The sequence below is a fragment of the Xyrauchen texanus genome, chromosome 30, assembly GCF_025860055.1.
Source record: "Xyrauchen texanus isolate HMW12.3.18 chromosome 30, RBS_HiC_50CHRs, whole genome shotgun sequence".
NCBI classification, from domain to species: domain Eukaryota; kingdom Metazoa; phylum Chordata; class Actinopteri; order Cypriniformes; family Catostomidae; genus Xyrauchen; species Xyrauchen texanus.
In genome coordinates, this window is record NC_068305.1 from 42,077,401 (window position 1) to 42,102,105 (window position 24,705).

At 42.1% G+C, this 24,705-nt stretch overlaps 1 protein-coding gene and 2 pseudogenes across 2 annotated transcripts; 2 read left to right on the forward strand and 1 right to left on the reverse strand.

The window, feature by feature from the left end:
- Positions 1 to 21: 21 nt before the first annotated feature.
- LOC127623986 (zona pellucida sperm-binding protein 4-like) lies at positions 22 to 6,646 on the reverse strand (annotated as a pseudogene).
- LOC127624089 (galectin-5-like) lies at positions 5,474 to 10,849 on the forward strand. 2 transcript variants are annotated; one of them, XM_052098738.1, is made up of 5 exons: positions 5,474 to 5,554; positions 6,629 to 7,058; positions 9,305 to 9,393; positions 9,659 to 9,830; positions 10,037 to 10,849. In XM_052098738.1, exons 2-5 carry the CDS (start codon positions 6,648 to 6,650, stop codon positions 10,193 to 10,195), a joined length of 831 nt encoding a protein of 276 aa, XP_051954698.1. In that variant the 5' UTR covers positions 5,474 to 5,554; positions 6,629 to 6,647; the 3' UTR covers positions 10,196 to 10,849. The 2 variants fall into 2 exon arrangements, with proteins under 2 accessions (XP_051954698.1, XP_051954697.1); XM_052098737.1 differs by lacking the exon at positions 5,474 to 5,554 and adding an exon at positions 5,685 to 5,748.
- Positions 10,850 to 15,081: 4,232 nt separating this feature from the next.
- Positions 15,082 to 17,304, forward strand: LOC127623987 (zona pellucida sperm-binding protein 4-like; annotated as a pseudogene).
- Positions 17,305 to 24,705: the final 7,401 nt, after the last annotated feature.

Here is a 24,705-nt window from a genome sequence, read left to right on the forward strand (position 1 = left end):
AAGGCAGAGGTTAAAAGCGGTTTACAAAAGGACAAACCACAGTGAAGTAATACACCTACTTTGCCTGGTGCAGCTCTGCTCACAGGAGCCAGTGGAAGAGGGATGGCACACCGATGTACTACAGTGGATGAAGACCTGAGCAAGAAGGGGATTAACCACAGCATTCATAAGAACCATTAAGGGTTTAGGGGTGTTGAAAGTTGGATGGTAATCATACCATTCCCTGCAGAGGAGCTAGTGATGCTGGATCCACAAACGTGAACATCTTCACAATAAAGCCTTGTAATGGGTTGGGAACTGAAGACCAGAGGAGCCATCCACAGGAACCAGTGTGGTGAGGTAACGATCATCCTGGTAAGGGCATCTGGAAGGCAGAGTAACAGTCAGGACTAGCTCAAAACAGACCAATGACACAAATGCTGGGGTTATACTCACCCATTAACTAGAAGGTCCCACTGAGGCAGGCTGAGGGAATCAGGGGATGATGTCAGCCCAGCAATGTCCCAGCATCAGGACAATATTGGGGTCAGTCCTCTCCAAAAGGTGCACCTCAACATACACAGGTTGTCGTAGGACTTTTGTGACTGGGTAATCAGCATCACTGTAGTAGGACGTGTATGCAGCATCCTCTGCAGGAGGACAACATTTTAGAAACCCTAGTTACACTTTCAAGACAGCAATATAGAGAAGCAGTACATTACCTTCTGCACATCCTTTTGTGACACATTGTCCATTTGCCAGGCGAAGCTCCACTCTGAGGGGCCCAGGAGCAGCTACAGGTGGAGGTGGAGGAACGGTGTTGACCTCCACAACCAGAGCTTGAACAGCAGTGCCAGAATACCTACACTGGAAGAGAAGCCTGGACAACAAACAGTGAGCTTGTAGCACAAGTCAAAGATTGCATTTAAGCTAAAGCATAGATCACCTACTCAAAGTGACTGTCCCTTGTGATGGAACCAAGTGGTCCAATTCCCACTTCATAGGATGAAGTCATTCTGTTCTCATACACCACATATCCATTGTCCTCCTGCAAACAGCAACATGGTTAGCATCCACTCCTTTCAAAGCAAAACAAGTCTAAACAGCACCAGTACCCACCATCATGCTTGTGCCACAAGCTGTGACAGGGAATTGGTAAACAGCAAAGGAAGGCGTGGACCCAACTGGAGCACAAGGTGGGTCATTTCCACCCAACAGACGGACTGTATCCAGACTTAGTGAAGGCAGTGTAACATCTCTAGCCACCACAACCACAAACTGGCCATCTCGAATACACTGGACGGTCACTGTTTCAAGGTAGAGAGCAAGTTACCTCAGAGAATCAGTTGAATACGAACAACCTTACAATTGGCTCAACACACTTACCGGCATTCCCATAGTAACACTGCTGTCCGTCAAAGCAGCAGTTTATAGCGTCACACTCAGCAGCACTGATACCAGGTGGTCCACATTGGATCTGCTCATAATCAGCTACAGCACACTTGTCAAGAGGCTCTGCCTGCGCCACTGGCTGCTTGGGTGGAAACGCTTGAGAAAACTGGTGTGCGGTTTGCTGTTGCAGGGCCTGTTGAGCCAAAAACTTCTGATCACTTGGCTGGAAGACAACATTTTGAGGATTCTTGGCTAAAATTCCTCTAGTCTGCTGGAGGACTGAAGCTTGAGGATTCTGGACTGGATTTCCCCCTTGTCGTCGAGTCTGCTGTGGAGTTAAAAACTGTTGATCACTTGGCTGAAATGCAAGAGATTTACCACTCCTGGCTGGAATCCCTCCTTGTTGGCCACTTTGCTGGAAGACTGAATCTTGAGGCACCTGGGGCAGATTACTCCACTGTGGAACAGCATGACAGAAAGCACAAAACCACACACAAAGTGCCAAAAGATGAACTGTACCCATACTTTCTGCCATTAGTCCACAACTGAATTCATCATTCAAGTGGATTCCTTTTGAATCCTTCGAAGTGCAGCTCATTAACGATGTCACTCCCTGTTCAATTAACAGTCTTCATTCATCAGACTGGGCATTTACAGATAAGGTGATTCTAATTGATTCTAAAAAGTTAACCTGAAGATTTTGTGTGGTCACATTTAGTCTAATTAACATGCTAGTCTTCACACAACTTAATTCAAAGAATTCAAAACAAATGATGAAATGCCCAGAAGCCAATATGTACACCAAAGCATATGTATATCAGTAAAAGGTGTACTAAAGTAAAGGACTAAATCCAAATCTTTGTCTCTGACAGTGTACTGCCCAGTAAAGGCTTTCCAGCCGGGCACCTTCCAGTGGCCCAAACAGGGCATTAAGTATTTGGCCATTTTATTCCCAGCAAATTTGTGATATTTAGTTCATTTTGACCCCTTAATAAAAAGGTTTTCGAGCAATGTGGACAGCTGAGCTTCATTACATGTACCTATTATTGTGAAGGTTAATGTTATTAAAATGAATTGTATTCCAAAATGTAACTACCTGCTACTATTTCTCCCGATAGATGTCCCTCTCTCTTATTTCAAACAATTTGATAGCACAGCAAAGTTTTTTATTTGGAATGGTAAATGGTCCAGATTACATTTCAGTAAGTTACATAGGCCGCTTGACAAAGGTGGTCTAGGCCCCTGTGTGGTGGTGGTTCGGCTATCGGTCTGCACACAGCGGGTGATTTGGTGTTGTGTGGTGAGAGCACGAGTAATTGCTGTTTATTGGATAGGCAAGATGAATCCCCCAATTCTGAAGTGGTAAAGTGTGTGTGTGTGTGTGTGTGTGTGTCTGTGTAACTAGCTCCATGATTGATGGATTCCTTTTAATGTTTGTATATTAAAAGATACCAGTTTTGCATTTTATTGTGTGTATTGAGGAATAAAATCTGAGAAGTGCTTATCCTTGTCTGATACCTGACTCAGCCACTGCGAATCTGTGTTTTACAATTGATGTATCTGTGGGTCCCCGGCCAATTTCCGGGGTGGCGTAGTCGGTTTAGTGCCATAATTGGCATTGTAGTAAACTCTTGATCGCATACTGCCACATTATTTAACAGTAATACTTTAATTAAACTGTGGCCAGTTCTGCATGTTTTTAAGGATGTTCTCTGTCGATATACAGAAAGATGGAAAATGCAGAACATGTCTTTTCTAGAAGTCTGATGTACAGATTAATGTGATCCCTGAGGAACATTGTGTAAAATGAATTCTCAATATCTAGCTGCGTCTTCAGTTACAATAAGAGGAAGTTGATTTGAGTGGTACATGTTTATTTGTGCACTGTTTGTGTGTAACCGTGGACACCGAGAATCCAGTTCAACAATGAGTCCTTCAACATCATGTGATGAACATTCAAATTCTGTCTGGAGATTTTAACTGCAAAGTGTCCGTGCGACATGTGCATTAGTGATATTTCAAATGCATGTTCACTGTGTGTTAGTTTCCATACATCCCTTATTATAAACACAATGTTCACACAAATGTGTTTATAGCTGTGAGGAAACACACACACACACACTGCAGTAATCGTATTATGTGTCTTGAGCAGTCAGCGCATGTTTCAGTGAGTCGCAGTCGCATGACTGACATCAGCACACACTCACAAGAACTTCATTACAACACAAACCATCAACTATACGATCACATGAACTCATATAGTACTTGAACATCCTGTTGAATAATACAAACACAGATCAGTTTAATACGCTCAATCATTTACAGTTAGTGAAACTGTTCTGCACTAGAGAAGCCTGTAGAATCCATACAGTGTGTTTGTACTCATGAGGAGATACAGTATATAGATTCATATACAGAGATGCATCTGACACACAGCACAAATAACACAAAACATTATACTCACCAATAAACCCTCAACTTACTACAGAGTGAACTTCATTCTGTGTTGAAAACATGTGTGTGTGTGTGTGTGTGTGTGTGTGTGTGTGTGTGTGTGAGTGTGTGTGTGAGTGAGTGTGTGTGTGTGAGCATGTGTGTTTGTATGTGTGTGTATGTGATGTGTGTGTGTGAGTGTATGTGTGTGTGAATATGTGTGTGAGACAGTGTGTGTGTGAGTGTGTGTGTTTGTATGTGTGATGTGTGATGTGTGTGTGAGTGTATGTATGTGTGTGTGTGATGTGTGTGTGATGTGTTTGTGTTTGTATGTGTGTGTGATGTGTGTGTGTGTGAGCATGTGTGTTTGTATGTGTGTGTATGTGATGTGTGTGTGTGAGTGTATGTGTGTGAATATGTGTGTGAGACAGTGTGTGTGTGAGTGTGTGTGTTTGTATGTGTGATGTGTGTGTGAGTGTATGTATGTATGTGTGTGTGATGTGTGTGTGTGTGTGTGTGTGTGTGTGATGTGTGTGTGTGTGTGTATGTGTGTGTGTTTGTATGTGTGTGTGATGTGTGTGTGAGTGTATGTGTGTGTGTGTTTGTATGTGTGTGATGTGTGTGTGATGTGTGTGTGTGTGATGTGTGTGTGTTTGTATGTGTGTGTGATGTGTGTGTGTGTGTGTATGTGTGTGTGTGTGTTTGATGTGTGTGTGAGTGTATGTGTGTGTGTGTGTTTGTATGTGTGATGTGTGTGTGTGTGATGTGTGTGTGTTTGTATGTGTGTGTGATGTGTGTGTGTGTGTGTATGTGTGTGTGTGTGTGTGATGTGTGTGTGAGTGTATGTGTGTGTGTGTGTTTGTATGTGTGATGTGTGTGTGTGTGTGATGTGTGTGTGTTTTGTATGTGTGTGTGATGTGTGTGTGTGTGTGTGTGTGTGTGTGTGTGTGTGTGTGTGAGTAATGGTATAATTGATCAAATTGCTGGTTACTGTGGCAACCGTGTAATATTGAAGACAGAGTTTGTGAACGCTGTTGCATGTAAAAGTAAATGTAATCCTCCACACTGCTGTTTTTAACTTCTGACATCACAGCAGGTTTTTCATTCACAGGAAACACCGGACAGATTTATGTAATTGTATATGTACATCTGTATGACTGGACGTGTAATCAAGTGTTATTAAAGCGTTTGTGAATGTCCTCATCACTGTGACACGACGACTGTTCAGTCACATGCTGATGTGTCATCTTGCACATTTGTGTGTTTGGCAGATTGTTAAATTAATCCACACTTATCTTGTTTATTTCTGAACATTTTTACAAACATAAGCACTATTGTGACAGTCATGTGTGCAAGTGTTTTTTCTTATATACAGTACATAATGTAAATATATATTTCTATTCAGAAGGACATTGGACTATTAGATGTTAAAGGTCTCATTAACTTATGTCTTCTATTTTGAACACTTGCAGATCATCATAACTGTGGATGACTGTGTCGTTTGTTCAGTGGGTGGATGAGTGTGTGTGTGTGTGTGTGTGTGTGTGTGTGTGTGTGTGTGTGTGTGTGTGTGTGAGTGTGTGTGTGTGTGTGTGTGTGTGTGTGTGTGTGTGTGTGTGTGTGTGTGTGTGTGTGTGTGTGTGTGTGTGAGAGAGAGAGAGAGAGAGAGAGAGTTTCTCAAGAGGAGGAGATGATATAAATGAGTCTTTCAGTCTTTTGTGTCTTCATCCACTCCAGGCTCTCTCAGCAGGTACGGTGATCTGAAACTCTTCTGACTTTAATAACTGTAATGATTTTCTCATGGTTTGGCAGTGACATTGAACTTCTGCATTTATTGTATTTACCAGAATATCTGTGATTCAATTGTTCATGCTTTGATGTGGATTAAAGGGAGAGTTATTCCATCATAAAGATGTGACATCGCAGGATAACATCATCAGATTTGTGCGTTCACGTTTGCTCCTGCTTGGTAACACTTAACAATAAGGTTGTGTTTGTTAATATTAGTAAGTGCATCAGGTCTCAGCAACAAACAATTAACTATATATATTTTACATCATTGATTGATCTTGGCCAATGTTGATTTATTAAAATACAATTGTCCATTATCAGTTCATGTTGTCATATACTGTTACATTGTGTTACATTGTATATGCTGTATATTAACCAGGATAAATATGTGCTAAACCTTTTCTTCATGTTACAGTTTTAGCTCTTGCTCTCAGGAGCTTTACAATGTTTAAAATACAAGTAAAGTGTCTTTATGGCTCAGTTAGTTTTGTTTGATTATACTTCCTGCGGTCCTTTCACTTGATAGAAGAGTATAATATATTTGTGTTGCTGATATTTGAGATGTTTCATACTCCCGTGCACACGTCAAACTAATCGATTGAAATGCGTTCATGTATTCCTGTGTGGGTGACCAGATTTACAGGGTTACACGGAATCTGCTGACTTTTTTTTTGTCATTTTCTATTCTGATGTTTATGGAAAATCTGTGCCATTCTGCAGAAGGGATTGAAACAAAGTCAATTTTGATGTACCTGAGAGTACTACGCTCTTATTGGTAGCCCAAAGCATCATGGAATTAGCCAAAAATGTACTAAACATACAAGGAATGGGAAATGCATAGAACGTTTATGAATGAAAGATGTTGCGATTCTGGATGTTCTGGATGTGCAGATTAATTCTGGGCCTGAAGGAATCATCATACATGGCAAAAGTTCTGCAACTGTGTCGTTCACACGTAAGGTTCTTGTTTTGGTTTTGGGTTAGGCACGTCCAGCTTTTCATTTGACTTCTGATATTTTGTTTTCTCTCTCAGTTCACAGTTGATAGGCATCATGAGTTGCCCATCATCTGGTCAGCAGTGCAACGGACTTTACCCTCAGACCCCCCAGCAGACCTCTGGTACCGTGTGGCCGATTCAACCCTGCCAACCGTACTGGCCATGCCAACCTAACCAACCCACCTGGCCCATGAGCCAACCCAGTACAGCGGTACCAACGACCTGGCCTGTCCAACCCACCCAACCCGGATGGCCCAATACACCAACCAATCCAACAAGTCAACCCAGTCCAACTGTACAACCCAACCCACCTGTACAACCAAGCTGGCCTGCTCAGCTTCCCACCCCGCCCGGATACCTACCGTCTCCAGTACCCCCGACCTGGAATGGTAATCCTGGTCAACCTGGCTGCCCTGGTCAAGTCCAGACGGGAGGAACCCAGCAGCCGTGGCCTACTGCTCCTGTTGTAAGCCTCCAGTGTTCAGCAGTTCTGATATAGACACACAGACAGCAGCGAAAAACAATGTGAATTACAAATAATACAATTCAGCTAATGTGAGCCATGAGACGGGACTCCGCCCACAAGCGGTGATGTCATGAGTGTTTGTGTGTCTGTAGGGGTGAGGATGGTAGTCTCGCTAAAGGAGACAGACAGTGATGTTGTCTAGGGCCATTTTGCCCTCCCTTCAATACTTTTCTCTCTATGTTACTGTAAAGGGGTCAATGGAAAGCAGGAGGCAAGAACCGGCTTGACAATATAAATAATAGTTTTAATGATAAACTTTAAAGACAACATAAACACACAGATGACGGACATCTCTCTCTCTCGCACAATCCTCCGCAGTTGGCCTTTATCCCTCTCGGAGGCATGATTAGCCTGATAAGGGACCAGGTGTGTATGATCACGACCGCCCCACCCTCCACCCTGCCACATTCCTCCCTCGTTCTCTCAGGCTGGGGAGCCCCCGGCCTGATGTACACCCCCCCCCCTTTCCCTGGGGAGAGGCGTGCCTCTTGCCCCATCTGCCGGCAGGTCATCCTGGACGAGGGAGGGGACAAGGGGAGGGAAACAGAAATAATTAAATAAGGGGTGTACTTCCTGTAACAATGTAGTACCCCCCAAAAAAAAACACTGTACATTTTAAACGAGAGGGAAAAGGCCAACTTGCCAGCTTGTTCCTCGGCCACTCCTCCACCCTCTATCGGACGACAGCCGTGCCTCTCCGGGCGGATCAGAGGCAGACCTCCAGCCCCTGGCGGACAGAACGCCCACCGCGTTCTTGGGGAACAGAAGGGGTCTCTCCCGCCCCTGGCAGCGGTTCTCCCGCTCCAGGCGGACGGCAGCGAACCCTTCCCCACTCGCGGTCGGCAGTCTCAGACCCCGCCGTGTTTCTGCGGCTGGTAGGGGACTCCTCCGCCCCTCGCAGCGGCCCTGACCGCTCCAGAAGGTCGGTTAGGAGCCCCTTCTCCCCTCGCGGTTGGCGGCCGTCATCCGCTTCCAGGCAGCTGGGTTCCTCGTCCCCCGGCAGATGGCCACGGCTGCTCTGTTGAGGTGGACGATAGTGGCGAGAACTCTACGGCGTATCCCTCCTCCTTCCCGGGTTTCGGCACCAGTGTAAAGCAGTCAATGGAAAGGAGGAGGCGAGAACCGACTTGACAATATAAATAATAGTTTTAATGATAAACTTAAAAGACAACATAAACACACACACACATATGACGGACATGTCCGTTAAAGATCTCTCTCCCGCACAATCCTCCGCAGTCGGCCTTTATCCCTCTTGGAGGCTTGATTAGCCTGATAAGGGACCAGGTGTGTCTGATCACGACCCGCCCCACCCTCCACCCTGCCATAGTTACCTGTTCTGTGCTGAAATATTTGTAAAGATTGCTGTCATTTAGAAAAAGCTGATTCGGTGCACTACAGCAAGTCTACAGTGCTGCACACTTCAATTTTAAACAACTCGTTAACTGACCTCTAGTCAATAGTATTGATCTCTGTCCTCAATCCTTCACATCATCACAGGTCAACAGTTAGACTAGCAAAGACTTGTCAATCAGCGCTTGGAGTAACCCCACCCCCTTCTGGAGAAACCACACCCTATTTGATAGATTCCACCCACATTTGGAGATCTCCGTCCTGCAGCTATATCCTTCTCCGTGATTCGCTCGAACCCTGCGATTGTGACTCCTGTGTAAACCAGCTCTAAATGCAGCTTATATGAGAAGTATAATCCCTCAAAGTGAGCAAATTAACGATGTAAATGGCAGAGGCGTCCCATACACCAGTAAATCATGTATAGTTCTGATAGCAAAATAAATAGACTTTATCGACTTTTAAATGGGAGGAGTAAACGCTTCCCATTTATTTTGTTGTTAACGTCAAAGGTCGCATGTCAATCAAATTCTACAGAATTTTGGCACAAATTCATCTGGTAGAAGCTGGTTAAATTAAATGTCAACATAGACAGGTTGTGACACAAAACTTCAACAAAACTACACAAGCGAAAAGAAAATACCACAAAAACTACATTACATTCAATAAAGCTTGTTTGCATGTTTAAATAATGAGTAGAAAATGTGTAGCATGTGTGCCAGAGCTCTCGATTTTGGAAAGGGCAAGCATTGTTTATTCTTTAGCTTTATATAATATTTGGTCACGTATGTCCAGTTATTTGGCTGTACTGAAAAAATAGTTTTCTCTGCTTTCAGACCGTCCCATTCAACATGAATTTCCCTCGTGGCATCTACGACAAGCTAATGCTAACTATCAGAGGGCAGGTTAAACCTGATGCTAAAATGTAAGTTCTAAAATGTATAACAAGGCTTTGAGACTACTCAATGTCTGGTTTGCTGGTCTTAGCTGGTCCTTACCTAGTTAGACTGGTCTGTTGGCTGGTTTTAGAGGGTTTTGGGGCACTTTCAGATTGTTAGGCTAGGAGACCATCATCTTAAACCATTATAAAGACCAGGAAACCAGCTTCAGGCTGATCATAGTTGGCTTTGTCAAATGGTTTTGTAGGGGACTGTTGGTTTGTGTGTCGCTGATGTTTCTTCTTCCTCAAGGTTCACAATCAATTTCCTGCGTGGTAACGACATCGCACTTCACATCAACCCACGATTCAACGAAGGAGGGAAAGCGGTTCTGGTGCGCAATCATAAACTGGGGGAGCGTTGGGGAAAAGAGGAGCGTGACATTCTGGCGCCGTTTCCATTCATGCCCGGGCATCACTTTGAGGTAAATGATACGCTGGAGTTCTTACTCCAACATCCTCTTCCTAAAAATAATGTTTTCAAACGCTTGCCATTCATTGGTGGAATAATAGAAGCAGGACCACCCAAAAAGTGATGTCGATCATTCAAACATCTGTGGTACTGTACCATTGTAGTCAAAGATGTTGCTAACTGTGGAATGAATGTCCATGTAATGTGGTTCCTCTTCAGATGAAGATCTTGTGCTCCTTCAATGAGTTCAAGGTGGCCGTCAACAACACGCCCATCTTTGACTTTCAGCACCGAATCAGAGAAGTCAACCAGATCGACCGCATCATCATTCAGCACGACGTCACACTCACATCCGTCACTGTGGACACTCTGCCCTGAACCAATCACAGCCAACCAACACAATCAACCAATCACACGACAGGATTCCAATATCTTCATTCATGGATTCTGTCGTAACACAATGAGGAATCATCGGAACTCTGGAACTCTCCATCCACTGCCGTATGTGATGCTGTCAATCTCAACACCCTCCGTTCCCCGCGGTCCACTCTTTTTCACAAGTGTTTCAACTAAATGAAATTAAACATCCTAACATATTTCAAGCTTTGTTAATTTGGTTAAAGATTACACAATTGCATTTATTATGAAATTGACAATAGGCATATATATATATATTATTATTATTTTGAAACATGGAAACATCTCACAATGTCAAAAGACGTAAGAGATGGCAAATATTTTCTTTATAATGGACTATTAAACAATTAAGCATTTAAACCAGAAAAGAACACGTGTTACTTTTATATTTATAATTACGGTCATGTGTCTTCTGATATATTTATATTAATATGTGATGACTAACACACATGCAAGGCAGTACTAATGTTGTGTGTGAAGTGAAAAACATTTAAATCCAGTATATGCACCATTAATGTCTACAGCTATTATGTGCATTGTGCTCTTGTTGCTAATGTCATTATATGAGTTTATGATGTCATTTATATTGCATCAAATCAATAAATAGATATTCTAGTCGTATTTCAGTTCATTTCAGTGTGATAAATCCTGACTCCTGATACACAACAGAACAGACACAATCACAGGTGACAATTAAATAACTAAAGACAAATAAAACAAATGTATAAAAGTTCTGCAGATGATGGACATAAATGGACACTTTATCGGCGATTAATGAGTCCTCATTCAGACAGTCTTTAAAACGGTGAAATGACGACAAGCAAATCAGAGACGAACATTTTTGGCACTAAATAATAACATTCAAATAGAAAGACATTCAAAATGTCCACACTCATTTGTCACATTTAAAACACTGATTACACAAATCACACGCACACATTTAAAACTGCATACAAGCATTGACATGATCTGTGCAACACAACAACACCCTGACACAAATATACAAGATCTTCTGTCTGCTGGAAAACATCATAATGCACAATTTCAGAAAATATCACCACCACCACACAATTACTACATAAATCACAAAGACAATCTAATAATCAACGATACTGTAACAGTTCATTGTGTTTGTTACAATGGTTGATCCAGTTGTTTCTTTACATAAGACAAACTAAACAACAACACAGTAGCTCATGAACCAAATGAAACAAACATCTGATTATTATTGTGACAATTGATTGTTTTGATACACAACAGCCGTGTGCAACAGAGTTAACAACAGTCGTGATGAATACAGTCTAGTAAAGGTCTTTTAAAAAGCTCGAGAGGCTTTATTTAGTTATTTATACTACTGAAAGATTGTCACTGATTCTCCATCGATTCTTCCTCAGAAGACTTTTAATAGTTGAACCGTCCATAATCATTGAACATCAGATGTCACGTATGTGCGTGTTTAAATCACTGATCTATATATATATATATATATATATATATATATATATATATATATATATAAAACTGGATTGCTCATAGAATTGTAAACCGCCAGCAGTAGGTGAAGCAACCAGAAGTGCTCTGGCGGCCATCTTACTCTTCCCTACCGCCAGAGGGCATCGCGGCATGTGCGGCGTTTATCCGCGAAACAACACTCACTTAAGGATGAGGCTGAAGTGCCCACAGGTTGTAATTTATGACTATGTACATATTAAGCACACATTAGTCGTTATCCCCATGTAGAGTGGGCATAATGATAATAATCAACAGTAAAAATACAACACCAAAGTGTATTAATACCCCTTTTTAAAGTAAAGTTATCCAATAGCGACATCTGCAGATTGTTACAGGATGTAAAGTTTCTCTGCCTTCATAGTTTAAATCTGTTGATGCGCATTGTTCATAATGTTGACAAATTATACATCTGCATAATTTAACAACATTATTAACTGTTTAAACTAGATAATATAGTAAATGTGAACTAATTTGGGTGGGGTGCACATCAACAAGCTTTGAAGTTGTTAATAAAAACAATTAGCTTTGTGTTGATACTAGACAGAACCTCTTCAGAATAAACCCAGAAGAACCAAATATAAACATGTAGTATACAAGTTCATATGCAGTATGTGTGTATATATACACACACACACACACACACACACACACACACACACACACAAATTAATTTACCTTTACTTAATGGAATTATCATTTGCATTTATTTCTGGAATATGTACCAGCTTGTGAGCATTTAATTATTTCAACAATCCCCTGATCTTTTAAATCATAATCAGAAATAAGTTTATTGACATATGCACAAAAGGAAATCATACATATTTATTTGTTCAATAACAAAATCTTCCAAGTACACACACAAATGGACTTAAACTGAACAATACAATAAATATGTGCAGATATGTGGGAACAAATCTGCTAATGGATTTAACAACAATCCCACATTATTCAGCTTTCAAAAGAATGTTAGCAAGACATGCTATCAGAGCTAGTGGCAACAGTTCTCCACCGGACAGAGACACTGGAGGAACATCTTCTGATATGCATTTCAGGCAGTGACGTTACTTACCTTGTTTAACTTCAACAATATCCATGTGCTCCTTGTCAGGGCTGGACTGGGAAGAGAAATCGGCCCGGGATTTTACATAGCAACTGGCCCAAAACTTGCGGGGGGGCAACAGCTAACGCGGCGGCTCATTTTAACTTATTGTGACCGACACAGCGGCCCGCTCGGTTCTCCTGATGGCCAGTCCACCCCTGATCGGCCCCAAACTGCATCAGTCCACCGAAAAAATGCCTGGTATGCCAGATTACCAGTCCTGCCCTGCTCCTCGTCTATTCCAAATGATCACTTTATAAATGATGCCCGTGAGCTGGACCGTATTCAGGCCTGCACTGCAAAAGTACAAATCACACAGAGAATTAATGCAAGCCCACATTATATTCATCATGTAACCGGTTGTTAGATAATTTTGTCATCCAATGTATTTAATTTATTTTGTTGATCTGCAATCCCCCTCTCGATACGGCTCAGCTGAGGGAAGAAAGAAATGACACAGACACCCAATGGTATCAAATCCTTCTTCCAATTTTATTGTTCAGCATTCTGTTATATGGTCCAGAAAAACCACATTCCACTGGACCCCCACCAATGAAATAGTTCTTTACCTTATATGGGGGTGACATACATGTTTGAGCTACATGTGAAACGTGAGAGTAGAGACAAGAAACACATTCCTAAAGAACACATCCTTTGAACAAGGAGCAGCTTTGCTTTGTGATGACACAGCAAGCTACATCACCCAGAGAAGTTGTTGAGAAGCATTAATTATTTCACAGTCTCCATGTCAGTGATCGATCGACATATTACAGCAAGATCCTCCAAGTCAGTAACGACCTTTGTCAGCATTGCCGTCATGTTCAACAGTTGACGCTTGAATCTCTTTCACCTTAATGGCCAAATTGAGTCCTTAGTCTGTGGCCTTGTCAGGGGTATCGGCTTGAGCATGTAAGTGTCTCTAAATGTCTCCAGAGTCCGAGGATTTTGAATTCTTTGACATATTGTCGTCATAGAACAGTTATGAAACAGGGTGTATCAAATTTCACCGGTTTATGACACAAAAAGTATTAAAACTAACAAAGTACGCAGAGCTCGCCATTAAGGTGTCCGAATCTCGCATGGCACCCCACGACTCACACACACCGCCCACCCTTGACTACGCCACTGCTTATATATTGATCTGTTTCTCACCCAAAGCAATTGTATCACTTTAGAAGACTGTATTACTTTTACTATGATCGTATGTGCTTTTTGACCTTCGGAGTTCTGATCACCAGTCACTTGCGGTCACTACGGACCTACAGAGCTGAGATATTCCTCTAAAAGCCTTAATTTGTGTTCTGCAGAAGAAAGAAAGTTTAACACATTCAGGATGGCATGAGGGTGAGTAAATGATGAGAGAAATTTCATTTTTGGGTGAACTATGCCGTTAAACTCAGGGGCTGAGTTTGGAATTGTAGACAATTAGTAATTAAAAATTGATGTGTTAATACTGTTTTCAACAGTAGCAGTTCTAGCTTGTATGGCACCATGGGTGGATCCTGCTTACATTTTGACATCAAAAGCAAAAAAATGATCTGATGATTTTGATTATGATCATTTTGATTATTGCCTAGATACAGTATAACTACTTAATGGAAATGAACCACCTTCTGTTCCTAGAGTGGTAAAGCACATAACTGGTAATCAGAAGGTCGCTGGTTCGAACCCCGCAGCCACCACCATTGTGTCCTTGAGCAAGGCACTTAACTCCAGGTTGCTCTGGGGGATTGTCCCTGTAATAAGTGCACTGTAAGTTGCTTTAAAAGCATCTGCAAAATACATAAATGTAAATGTTCCTGTTGGTTCCACACCGTCCTTTGCAATCATTGTGAAAAAATACTGCAGGTATTCTTCTTACTATTAAAAGTACTTTAACTTATAGTAAATATAATATTTAAAGAAGAGGTGACATGTAAACTACATAAAAATACTTTAGTACATCTTTTACTGATATACATATGCTTTGGTGTACATATTGGCTTCTGGGCATTTCATCATTTGTTGTGAATTGTTTTAATTAAGTTGTGTGAAGACTAGCATGTTAATTAGACTAAATGTGACCACACAAAATCTTCAGGTTAACTTTTTAGAATCAATTAGAATCACCTTATCTGTAAATGCCCAGTCTGATGAATGAAGACTGTTAATTGAACAGGGAGTGACATCGTTAATGAGCTGCACTTCATAGGATTAAAAAGGGATCCACTTGAACGATGAATTCAGTTGTGGACTAATGGCAGAAAGTATGGGTACAGTTCATCTTTTGGCACTTTGTGTGTGGTTTTGTGCTTTCTGTCATGCTGTTCCACAGTGGAGTAATCTGCCCCAGGTGCCTCAAGATTCAGTCTTCCAGCAAAGTGGCCAACAAGGAGGGATTCCAGCCAGGAGTGGTCAAGCTCTTGCATTTCAGCCGAGTGATCAACAGTTTTTAACTCCACAGCAGACTCGACGACAAGGGGGAAATCCAGTCCAGAATCCTCAAGCTTCAGTCCTCCAGCAGACTAGAGGAATTTTAGCCAAGAATCCTCAAGATGTTGTGTTCCAGCCAAGTGATCAGAAGTTTTTGGCTCCACAGGGTCTGCAACTGCAAAATCAAGGGTGGGGTCCAGCCAAGAATCCTCAAGCTGTTGTGTTCCAGCCAAGTGATCAGAAGTTTTTGGCTCCACAGGGTCTGCAACTGCAAAATCAAGGGTGGGGTCCAGCCAAGAATCCTCAAGCTTCAGTCCTCCAGCAAACTCGAGGAGGAATTTTAGCCAAGAATCCTCAAGATGTTGTGTTCCAGCCAAGTGATCGGAAGTTTTTGGCTCAACAGGCCCTGCAACCGCAAACCGCACAACAGGTTTCTCAAGCGTTTCCACCCAAGCAGCCAATGGCACAGGCAGAGCCTCTTGACAAGTGTGCTGTAGCTGATTATGAGCAGATCCAATGTGGACCACCTGGTATCAGTGCTGCTGAGTGTGACGCTATAAACTGCTGCTTTGACGGACAGCAGTGTTACTATGGGAAAGCCGGTAAGTGTGTTGAGCCAATTGTAAGGTTGTTCGTATTCAACTGATTCTCTGAGGTAACTTGCTCTCTACCTTGAAACAGTGACCGTCCAGTGTATTAGAGATGGCCAGTTTGTGGTTGTGGTGGCTAGAGATGTTACACTGCCTTCACTAAGTCTGGATACAGTCCGTCTGTTGGGTGGAAATGACCCACCTTGTGCTCCAGTTGGGTCCACACCTTCCTTTGCCGTTTACCAATTCCCTGTCACAGCTTGTGGCACAAGCATGATGGTGGGTACTGGTGCTGTTTAGACTTGTTTTGCTTGGAAAGGAGTGGATGCTAACCATGTTGCTGTTTGCAGGAGGACAATGGATATGTGGTGTATGAGAACAGAATGACTTCATCCTATGAAGTGGGGACTGGACCACTTGGTTCCATCACAAGGGACAGTCACTTTGAGTAGGTGATCTATGCTTTAGCTTAAATGCAATCTTTGACTTGTGCTACAAGCTCACTGTCTGTTGTCCAGGCTTCTCTTCCAGTGTAGGTATTCTGGCACTGCTGTTCAAGCTCTGGTTGTGGAGGTCAACACCGTTCCTCCACCTCCACCTGTAGCTGCTCCTGGACCCCTCAGAGTGGAGCTTCAGCCTGGCAAATGGACAATGTGTCACAAAAGGATGTGCAGAAGGTAATGTACTGCTTCTCTATATCGCTGTCTTGAGAGTGTAACTAGGGTTTCTAAAATGTTGTCCTCCTGCAGAGGATGCTGCATACACGTCCTACTACAGTGATGCTGATTACCCAGTCACAAAAGTCCTACGACAACCTGTGTATGTTGAGGTGCACCTTTTGGAGAGGACTGACCCCAATATTGTCCTGATGCTGGGACATTGCTGGGCGACATCATCCCCTGATTCCCTCAGCCTGCCTCAGTGGGACCTTCTAGTTAATGGGTGAGTATAACCCCAGCATTTGTGTCATTGGTCTGTTTTGAGCTAGTCCTGACTGTTACTCTGCCTTCCAGATGCCCTTACCAGGATGATCGTTACCTCACCACACCGGTTCCTGTGGATGGCTCCTCTGGTCTTCAGTTCCCAACCCATTACAAGCGCTTTATTGTGAAGATGTTCACGTTTGTGGATCCAGCATCACTAGCTCCTCTGCAGGGAATGGTATGATTACCATCCAACTTTCAACACCCCTAAACCCTTAATGGTTCTTATGAATGCTGTGGTTAATCCCCTTCTTGCTCAGGTCTTCATCCACTGTAGTACATCGGTGTGCCATCCCTCTTCCACTGGCTCCTGTGAGCAGAGCTGCACCAGGCAAAGTAGGTGTATTACTTCACTGTGGTTTGTCCTTTTGTAAACCGCTTTTAACCTCTGCCTTCTCTTGTATTCCAGAAAGAGATGTTGGTGAGAACATTGAAAAGACTGTCGTTTCCAGTGGAGGCATTTTCTTCATGTAAATTTAATAAAGTTACCAGACACAAACAACAGTCTGAGCTGTTTTAATGAGGTGTGGTGTATCCGCAAAAATCACCGAGGCTGCAAGCAATACCATGACCATTATATAGAAGGGTATGCAATTGTTAACCGATATGCCTATTGTCTCTGGTGTTTGAATTTGCTCCAGTACAGAAGGGACATGCTCAAACCAAGGAGGTACTGTAAACCGTTCAAGATTTCCTCAGGATCAAGTGTACATTGAGTTCTTTGGTAGAGTTCTCTCCATGGATGTCTTTAACCTCACTACCATGAAAAGCTGAGGCTCAAAAATACACAGCATAATTTAAACTGTGGTGATAAATGCACAATTTTGCTTTGTGGTTGTCAATAGTGGTACCTTTTTTGTGATCGCTTAAAGCTTTGACCGTTTATGGTGTACGCTTTGATTTCAAAAGGGATCGTCTTGCAGTGTTGATCTTTCTCAATCTCTGGACTAAACTTCCACTGCCAGAACCACCCTTATGCACATCTAAATTCAAATGATTGGCTAAAAAATGTCAAACTAGTTGTAGTACTGGGTTTTTCTTCAAAGTAGAAAAACTTGCTCTTAACAGCTAAAAGTTTTACTTGGAATGAACCAGTTCACATGGATCTTCCGTGAACCATTGACGCGAACCATGTTTTGGACATCCCACGAGAGACTGGGGAAAGCTGGTGCAAGCAAGTTTGAATCCACTCTTGGTTCAATTAATCCAAGCTTTCCCTAGTGTATGTGCTCTGAGAACTGGGTGGGAGGAGCGGCCATGTTGCCACCATAACTGATTGATGCTGTTTTTGTGCCAGATAAATGGTGACTTCATAGTAGACTTCTGTTTTGATGGTTCTATTATGAACATTTCAGTGCAGTCTGCTAAAAGCCAGTACAGTTGGGCAAATCTCAATAAAATGTGACTAAAATATTTAACCCTTAAATGCCTGGCATATTTCAATACATATGTGTCTTTAGAGCCCCATTACTATTGTCACATACAATGAGTGTATAATTTTCAAAAATATATTGATTATATTTTTCATGACTAAGAATCAGAATGAGCTTTATTGCCAAGTATGCTTACACCTACAAAGGGTTTATGCAGCTTTAGGGATGTATGCTACTCCCAAAAGATCTAAACACTCCACTCACAAATACGTCACAGAGTGTAGTAATCCCCCCTCACAATCCACTCTGACCAGCAGAAAGGGGACTTATTAACACATCATTTAGGGTTCAGCCATATGCTCGAGGCAACATTTAATTAAATGTCTGAAACACTCTGGACTCTGCAGATAACGGGGTGTAACTTCTCCGGTTAGTTTGATAAAAAGGCTTTGCAATGGCGAAATAGGGGAAATAACTTTCTGTTCAATACAAAAGCAGGGAAGGTACTTTTAGACACATTGAACAAATATTTGTCAATGCGAAGTCCATAATTAGCACGCCATCAAGTGCACTGGGCGCGTGAGTTTCCATACGCAGGTATGTTACACTTATTTTAATGTTGGGTTCACAAGACCGTGATTTCTTAGATTGAAATGTTGTGTATTATATATTAACAGTGACACGGGGCCAGGAGGTGGTGCAGCAGGCTTTGTGGGCACTGTTAGGCTTTATGTGACCCATTGCTGGTCCTGTGAATTAGGATTACTTGCATCCGTTAGTCATTCGAACTGGAGCGCTTCTGAACGGAGATGTATTCTCCTCTGCGAGCTGTCTACGACCATTCCTCTGCCTTTTATTGGAACGATGCATCCACTGTCTATCTGTACATTTATTCGAATTGTTTGACGATCTCTTTTCAGCTTAACGAGGGTCTCCTTGATCGACCGAACGATAGCGAGTTCACAGCCGGTGGTGATTCATCTAAACTTAGTCTTTTCCAGGATTGACATTAAGATTTGAGTACAGTAGCGAGAAGCTTCTGGTTTTGTCCCTACTATTGTTTCATTGCGAATACTATGTCTTGTTGTATTTTGGTTGTAAATGTGTTTTGAGTATTCTGTTGTATTGTAGTCTGAGATTACATTCTTATAGGACAGCGCTGAGTTAACCAGTATCAGCCAGCGAACGATTGTGACAAACTGATTCTTTCTGGCAGCATGTGATAAGTGTTTAATTGACAGACCATTATGTGGAATGTGTATTTGTGTATTTGGTTGTATCTCATACTGTTTTTTTCTCTTCCATTCAGAATTGGGGTTCCAGTATTAGCCAGAGTCCTCTGTATGTGGTGGTGGTTCGGCTATCGGTCTGCAGTGTTCACAGCGGGTGATTTGGTGTTGTGTGGTGAGAGCACGAGTAATTGCTGTTTATTGGATAGGCAAGATGAATCCCCCAATTCTGAAGTGGTAAAGTGTGTGTGTGTGTGCGCGTGTGTGTGCGTGTGTGTCTGTGTAACCAGCTCCATGATTGATGGATTCCTTTTTAATGTTTGTATATTAAAAGATACCAGTTTTGCATTTTATTGTGTGTATTGAGGAATAAAACCTGTGAAGTGCTTATCCTTGTCTGATACCTGACTCAGCCACTGCGAATCTGTGTTTTACAATTGATGTATCTGTGGGTCCCCGGACAATTTCCGGGGTGGCGTAATCGGTTTAGTGCCGTAATTGGCATTGCAGTAAACTCTCGATTGCATACATGCCACAATAACATTAACCTTCCCAATCAAAGATAAATGTAATGAAGCCCACCTATCCACATCGCTCGAAAAACTTTTTATTAACAAAATGAACATGAACTAAATGACACAAATTTACTGGGAATAAAATTGCCAAATACTTCATGCCCTGTTTGGGCCACTGGAAGGCACCTGGCTGGAAAGATTTTACAGGCAGTACGCTGTCAGAGACAAAGCTTCGAATTTAGACCAATTGACTCTGTATCCTGAGAACTTAGAAAAGGAATTCATAATTCTGTGGAGGCAAGGCATAGATCTAACTAATAATATATCATCTCCGTAAAGCAAAAGCTAATGCAACATACCTCCCACCACCACCCCTGGAAATTCATCTTCCTTTCTTATCGTGACTGTTAATGGCTCCAAGGCCAGACGGAACAATAATAGGGAAAGAGGGCAACCCTGCCGGGTGTCCCATCCAGAGTAAAATAGTCTGAAATAATACATTTGTTTGTACCGCTGCTACCGGATGTCTATAAAGTAACTTAATCCATCCAATAAATGTATTCCCGAACCTGTATATTTCCAAAATCTTAAAAGATAATCCCGGGGCCTGGGTAGCTCAGTGGTAAAGATGCGGCATCCACCCCTGGAGTTCGCTAGTTAGAATCCCAGGACATAATGAGTGACTCCAGCCTGCTCTCCTAAGCAACCAAATTGGCCCGGTTACTAGGGAGGGTAGAGTCACACGGGGTAACCTCCTCAAGATCGCTATAATGTGGTTTGCTCTCGGTGGGGTGCGTGGTGAGTTGTGCGTGGATGCTGCGGTGGATGCTTCGGTGGATGCCATGATACCTCCACATGCACTATACACTATACCTCCGTGGTAATGTGCTCAACAAGCCACATGATAAGATGCGCAGGTTGACGGTCTCATACGCGGATGCAGCTGAGATATTTGTGGATACTGAGGACCAGTTGATCTCCATATATACATTAATGCCAACTATATGATGTGGCAACACCTCTAAATGCACCAGGGCCTGATCTGACACTAAGATGTTTCGAATTGAGCAATCCACAACAGATGAAATGAGGGACTTAGATATACAAAAAAATATATTCTAGAATAAATCTTATGGACTGATGAAAAAGTGTATTGTCCCTACTAGATGGTTTCAAAAGTCTCCAAATATCTGTAAGACCAAGATTTGTACACATCCTGTGAAGCGTCAATGTTGCACTAGGGGGCTTACACACTTTTACTTCACTATGATCAAGGACTGAGTCCATCAAAAGTCTCCTCCTAATCTTATATCATGAGGAGTGCCAGCGGCTTGCAACATCCCTTCAAGATCCATAAAAAAGCCATGATCATCAGCGTTAAGTGCATAAATATTAGCCAAAATCAACCTTTGTCCCTGAATTTCTGCTAAAACAATAATGACTCTTCCTAATGTATCTTTAATCTGTTTGAGACATTTGAATTGTGGATGTTCACTCATCAGTGTATTGACTCCCCTGCTCTTACTTGAGCCAGCACTAAAGAAAACCCCATATCTTCTCAAATTGTTCAGCTTCCTGCGGGGAAAGAGGTGTTTCTTGAAGAAACACTATATAATATTTCTTGTGTTTAAGAAAAGAAATAACCTTCCTTTTTTTAATGGGGTGCCCCAACCCATTCACATTCCACAAGGAGATAGATGGTCTGCTCATATTAACATTGGACATTTTGACATTTGAAAAAATATAGATTGTGTGTTAAAAATAAAATTGTAAAGACCACATTCCAACATTGGTGCAACAGTCGACCCCCAAACATCCCCCAGAACAAAACAGAAAAAGGAAAAACATGCACATTAACTCCGCGCATGACAGAGCCAACCGTCATCCATCCCTCTAAACAAGAGTCCCTGTGACAACTTTGCCATCTGATTGCTCATGTCTGGTGCTTCTTTACAAATTGTACGAATTGAACACATTTCTCTCTTGTCGAATTCAGAACGCCTAGGAACTAGAAAAAACTGTGATTCTTCCAAGAAAGCCTTCCTTTACTCCTCGTCTTAACTCAAGATCTTGATCAGATGATCTCAGAAATTTGGCCAGAATTGTTAGGGGCCTGTCTCCCTCAGAGGATCTCTGAGCCTGAAGTCTGTGAGCTCCCTCGATTTCCAGTTTCTGGTCTGTTATGTCTAGCAGACTCAGGAATTGCTCATCTAGGAATTTCTCCATATTTCGGCCTTCTTCGACCTCAGGAATTCCAACAATTCTGTCGTTGTTTTGCCTGTTACAATCCTCAAGGTTTTCCAACTTTTCCCAGAGACACTCCAAGTCCCTCTTGGTCGCTAGCGAGTTAGCAGCTAATTCCCTCTCAGATGACTCCAAAGAATTTATCTGTTTCTCGACGTCCCCCACTCTAATAACCAATGAATTTAGTCTCTGTTAGATAATTTTGTCATCCAATGTATTTAATTTATTTTGTTGATCTGCAATCCCCTCTCGATCACGGCTCAGCTGAGGGAAGAAAGAAATGACACAGACACCCAATGGTATCAAATCCTTCTTCCAATTTTATTGTTCAGCATTCTGTTATATGGTCCAGAAAAACCACATTCCACTGGACCCCCACCAATGAAATAGTTCTTTACCTTATATGGGGGTGACATACATGTTTGAGCTACATGTGAAACGTGAGAGACAAGAAACACATTCCTAAAGAACATCTTTAGAACAGGGAGCAGCTGCTGTTACCAAACAAAAGAAGTTTAAAAGAGGCCTTCATTATTCCACACCGGTGTTGATCTGCAATTAGATATTTAACTTGACCAAAAAAGTTAACTTGGTGAGTTATACTGTTATTCATGGTGGTTATTTTCCTAAGTTAAGGTTAGCTGCATAACTAATATTCATTTATCCTAAGAAAATAACAACAATGCACGCTCAACGTAAACAAAAGCTACGAGCATAATTATGTATTCAGAATAAAAATTTTAAAGCTTGCAAAAAATATGTTTGAAAATGTCTACTGATATATTTACCTGTCGTGTTCTTTTTGAGGAAACAAAGTCAAGTTTTCAAAGTAAAATTTTTATTTATTAACAAGAAAGATTAAGTACAAAAATCATTCAGCCAGCTGGGGATCTAGTCTGCTTCACCTGTAAGCTCCAGCTCAAAAGATCCCGTTTCTCCTGTGTTCCCTTCATTTCTACATTTCTAACCCTAACCCTAACCCTGAATGTGAGGTTCACTGGTTCCATCCGCTTCCCACGACTTTCCATTCCATTTGTGTCGGAAGTCCTCTAAAAGGCATCACATCCAAGACCAGGAAGTACCTGCGATTCAGGTCTAAACCGACAACAGGGGAACATGCGTCCACACTGCTTTGCTAAGATCATCTTGGTGATCATGACAACGACTCCAAACGGACTCGTTCTCTAGTGTCAATATTACTGGCTGTTCAAGCACTCTTTAAGGCCGCTGAGAACCCTTCGCTATGATAATGGTAGGGCTGGGCGATATGGCCAAAATTGTTATCACGATAATCGTTTTCATATTATTCGATATTTATCATGATACACATTTACAAATTGCACTTTCTTTTTTTTTTTAAAAGTTGACTGAAGAAAAGAAGAAAAAATTAATTGTAAATAGTCAAAATAGTCTCTACAAAACTGCACAGGGGGTCCAGAGACGGCCAAAGCAGCGGGTCTCATGGGATCTTTCACCAATGTTACCGTCTTTTACCGCTTATCAATTGAAAATGAATGTTAAAGATCATCTGTTTGTTCAGAGTGACAGCAGTCCAGTATTTGTTGGGATAAAAATATCATTAAAGTTAATATTTCTTTAGATTCAGAAACTCAAGTATGGGGCATAGAAGCCCGTGTGACTGTGGCATGATGCTGAATGTGGGTTCAGGGGTGTCTCGAGAGAACATTTACAAAACATTTGTATATTTTCATTAAAGTGAGAGACTCGTCAACCAACTAGTGATTTTAGTCTTTCCTTTTCCATTCCAGACATCTCATTAATATTCACAAAATTAGAACCGAAATTGATTTATTGGATTTGTTTATTATTAAAGGCTCGTAACATGCTGATTAATAAAGATACATTTAGAAGGGACAAACGTTTTGGTCTAAAAGCTGCTTTGAAACCACGTTAACTCGTGCGGCGCTTCATGTCTACACACATGCAGGAAAAAAGGCGACGCGTGCGGGACGGGCAGAAATGATGAATGTTTGGTGCTCAAGAACAATATTGAAGATTACAGCGCAGTAAGATCAGAGCGGTCGCCCACATCACTGTTGTTCTGTCACTTCACGAGAGACGATGAGAGGAGTCTTGCGGTGCGGTTGGAATCAATCCGTGTCCGACGTAGCCTAATCGCTAGCAAGGCAGCTAGCATTAGCAAGTTCATCCAGTCTGACCATATGTTACCACTGGCGCTGTAGAGCTGAGCGAGAGCGTTCTCTATGAAAGCAGAGCGTCATGCTCGCAAGGTGGATCGTGAGGATTGGCAGCGTGCGGAGCGACTCTCTCCTAGCGCTGCGAAGTGCCTTTGAGCGGATTTAGTCCGCTCCAGAGGAAACTAGCCTGAGAAAGCCGAACTGCTTGTGTTTTAGTGACATGGAGTAAATATCCAAGTTCCTCAAAAGCTTATCCTGGATTTTCTTTATCGTGATATCGATATCGTTTTATCGCCCAGCCCTAGATGACGGTTTTCAGTTCTTAAAGCAACAGCTTGAGAGTCACTGAATTGCT

Bases quoted from the DNA above. Each gene is read 5' to 3' on its own strand.
- LOC127624089 (XM_052098738.1), top strand. From the start codon at position 6,648: ATGAGTTGCCCATCATCTGGTCAGCAGTGCAACGGACTTTACCCTCAG. The intron at 7,059-9,304 runs GTAAGCCTCCAG...CTCTGCTTTCAG, and splicing joins CGTGGCCTACTGCTCCTGTT to ACCGTCCCATTCAACATGAA. The intron at 9,394-9,658 runs GTAAGTTCTAAA...TTCTTCCTCAAG, and splicing joins GTTAAACCTGATGCTAAAAT to GTTCACAATCAATTTCCTGC.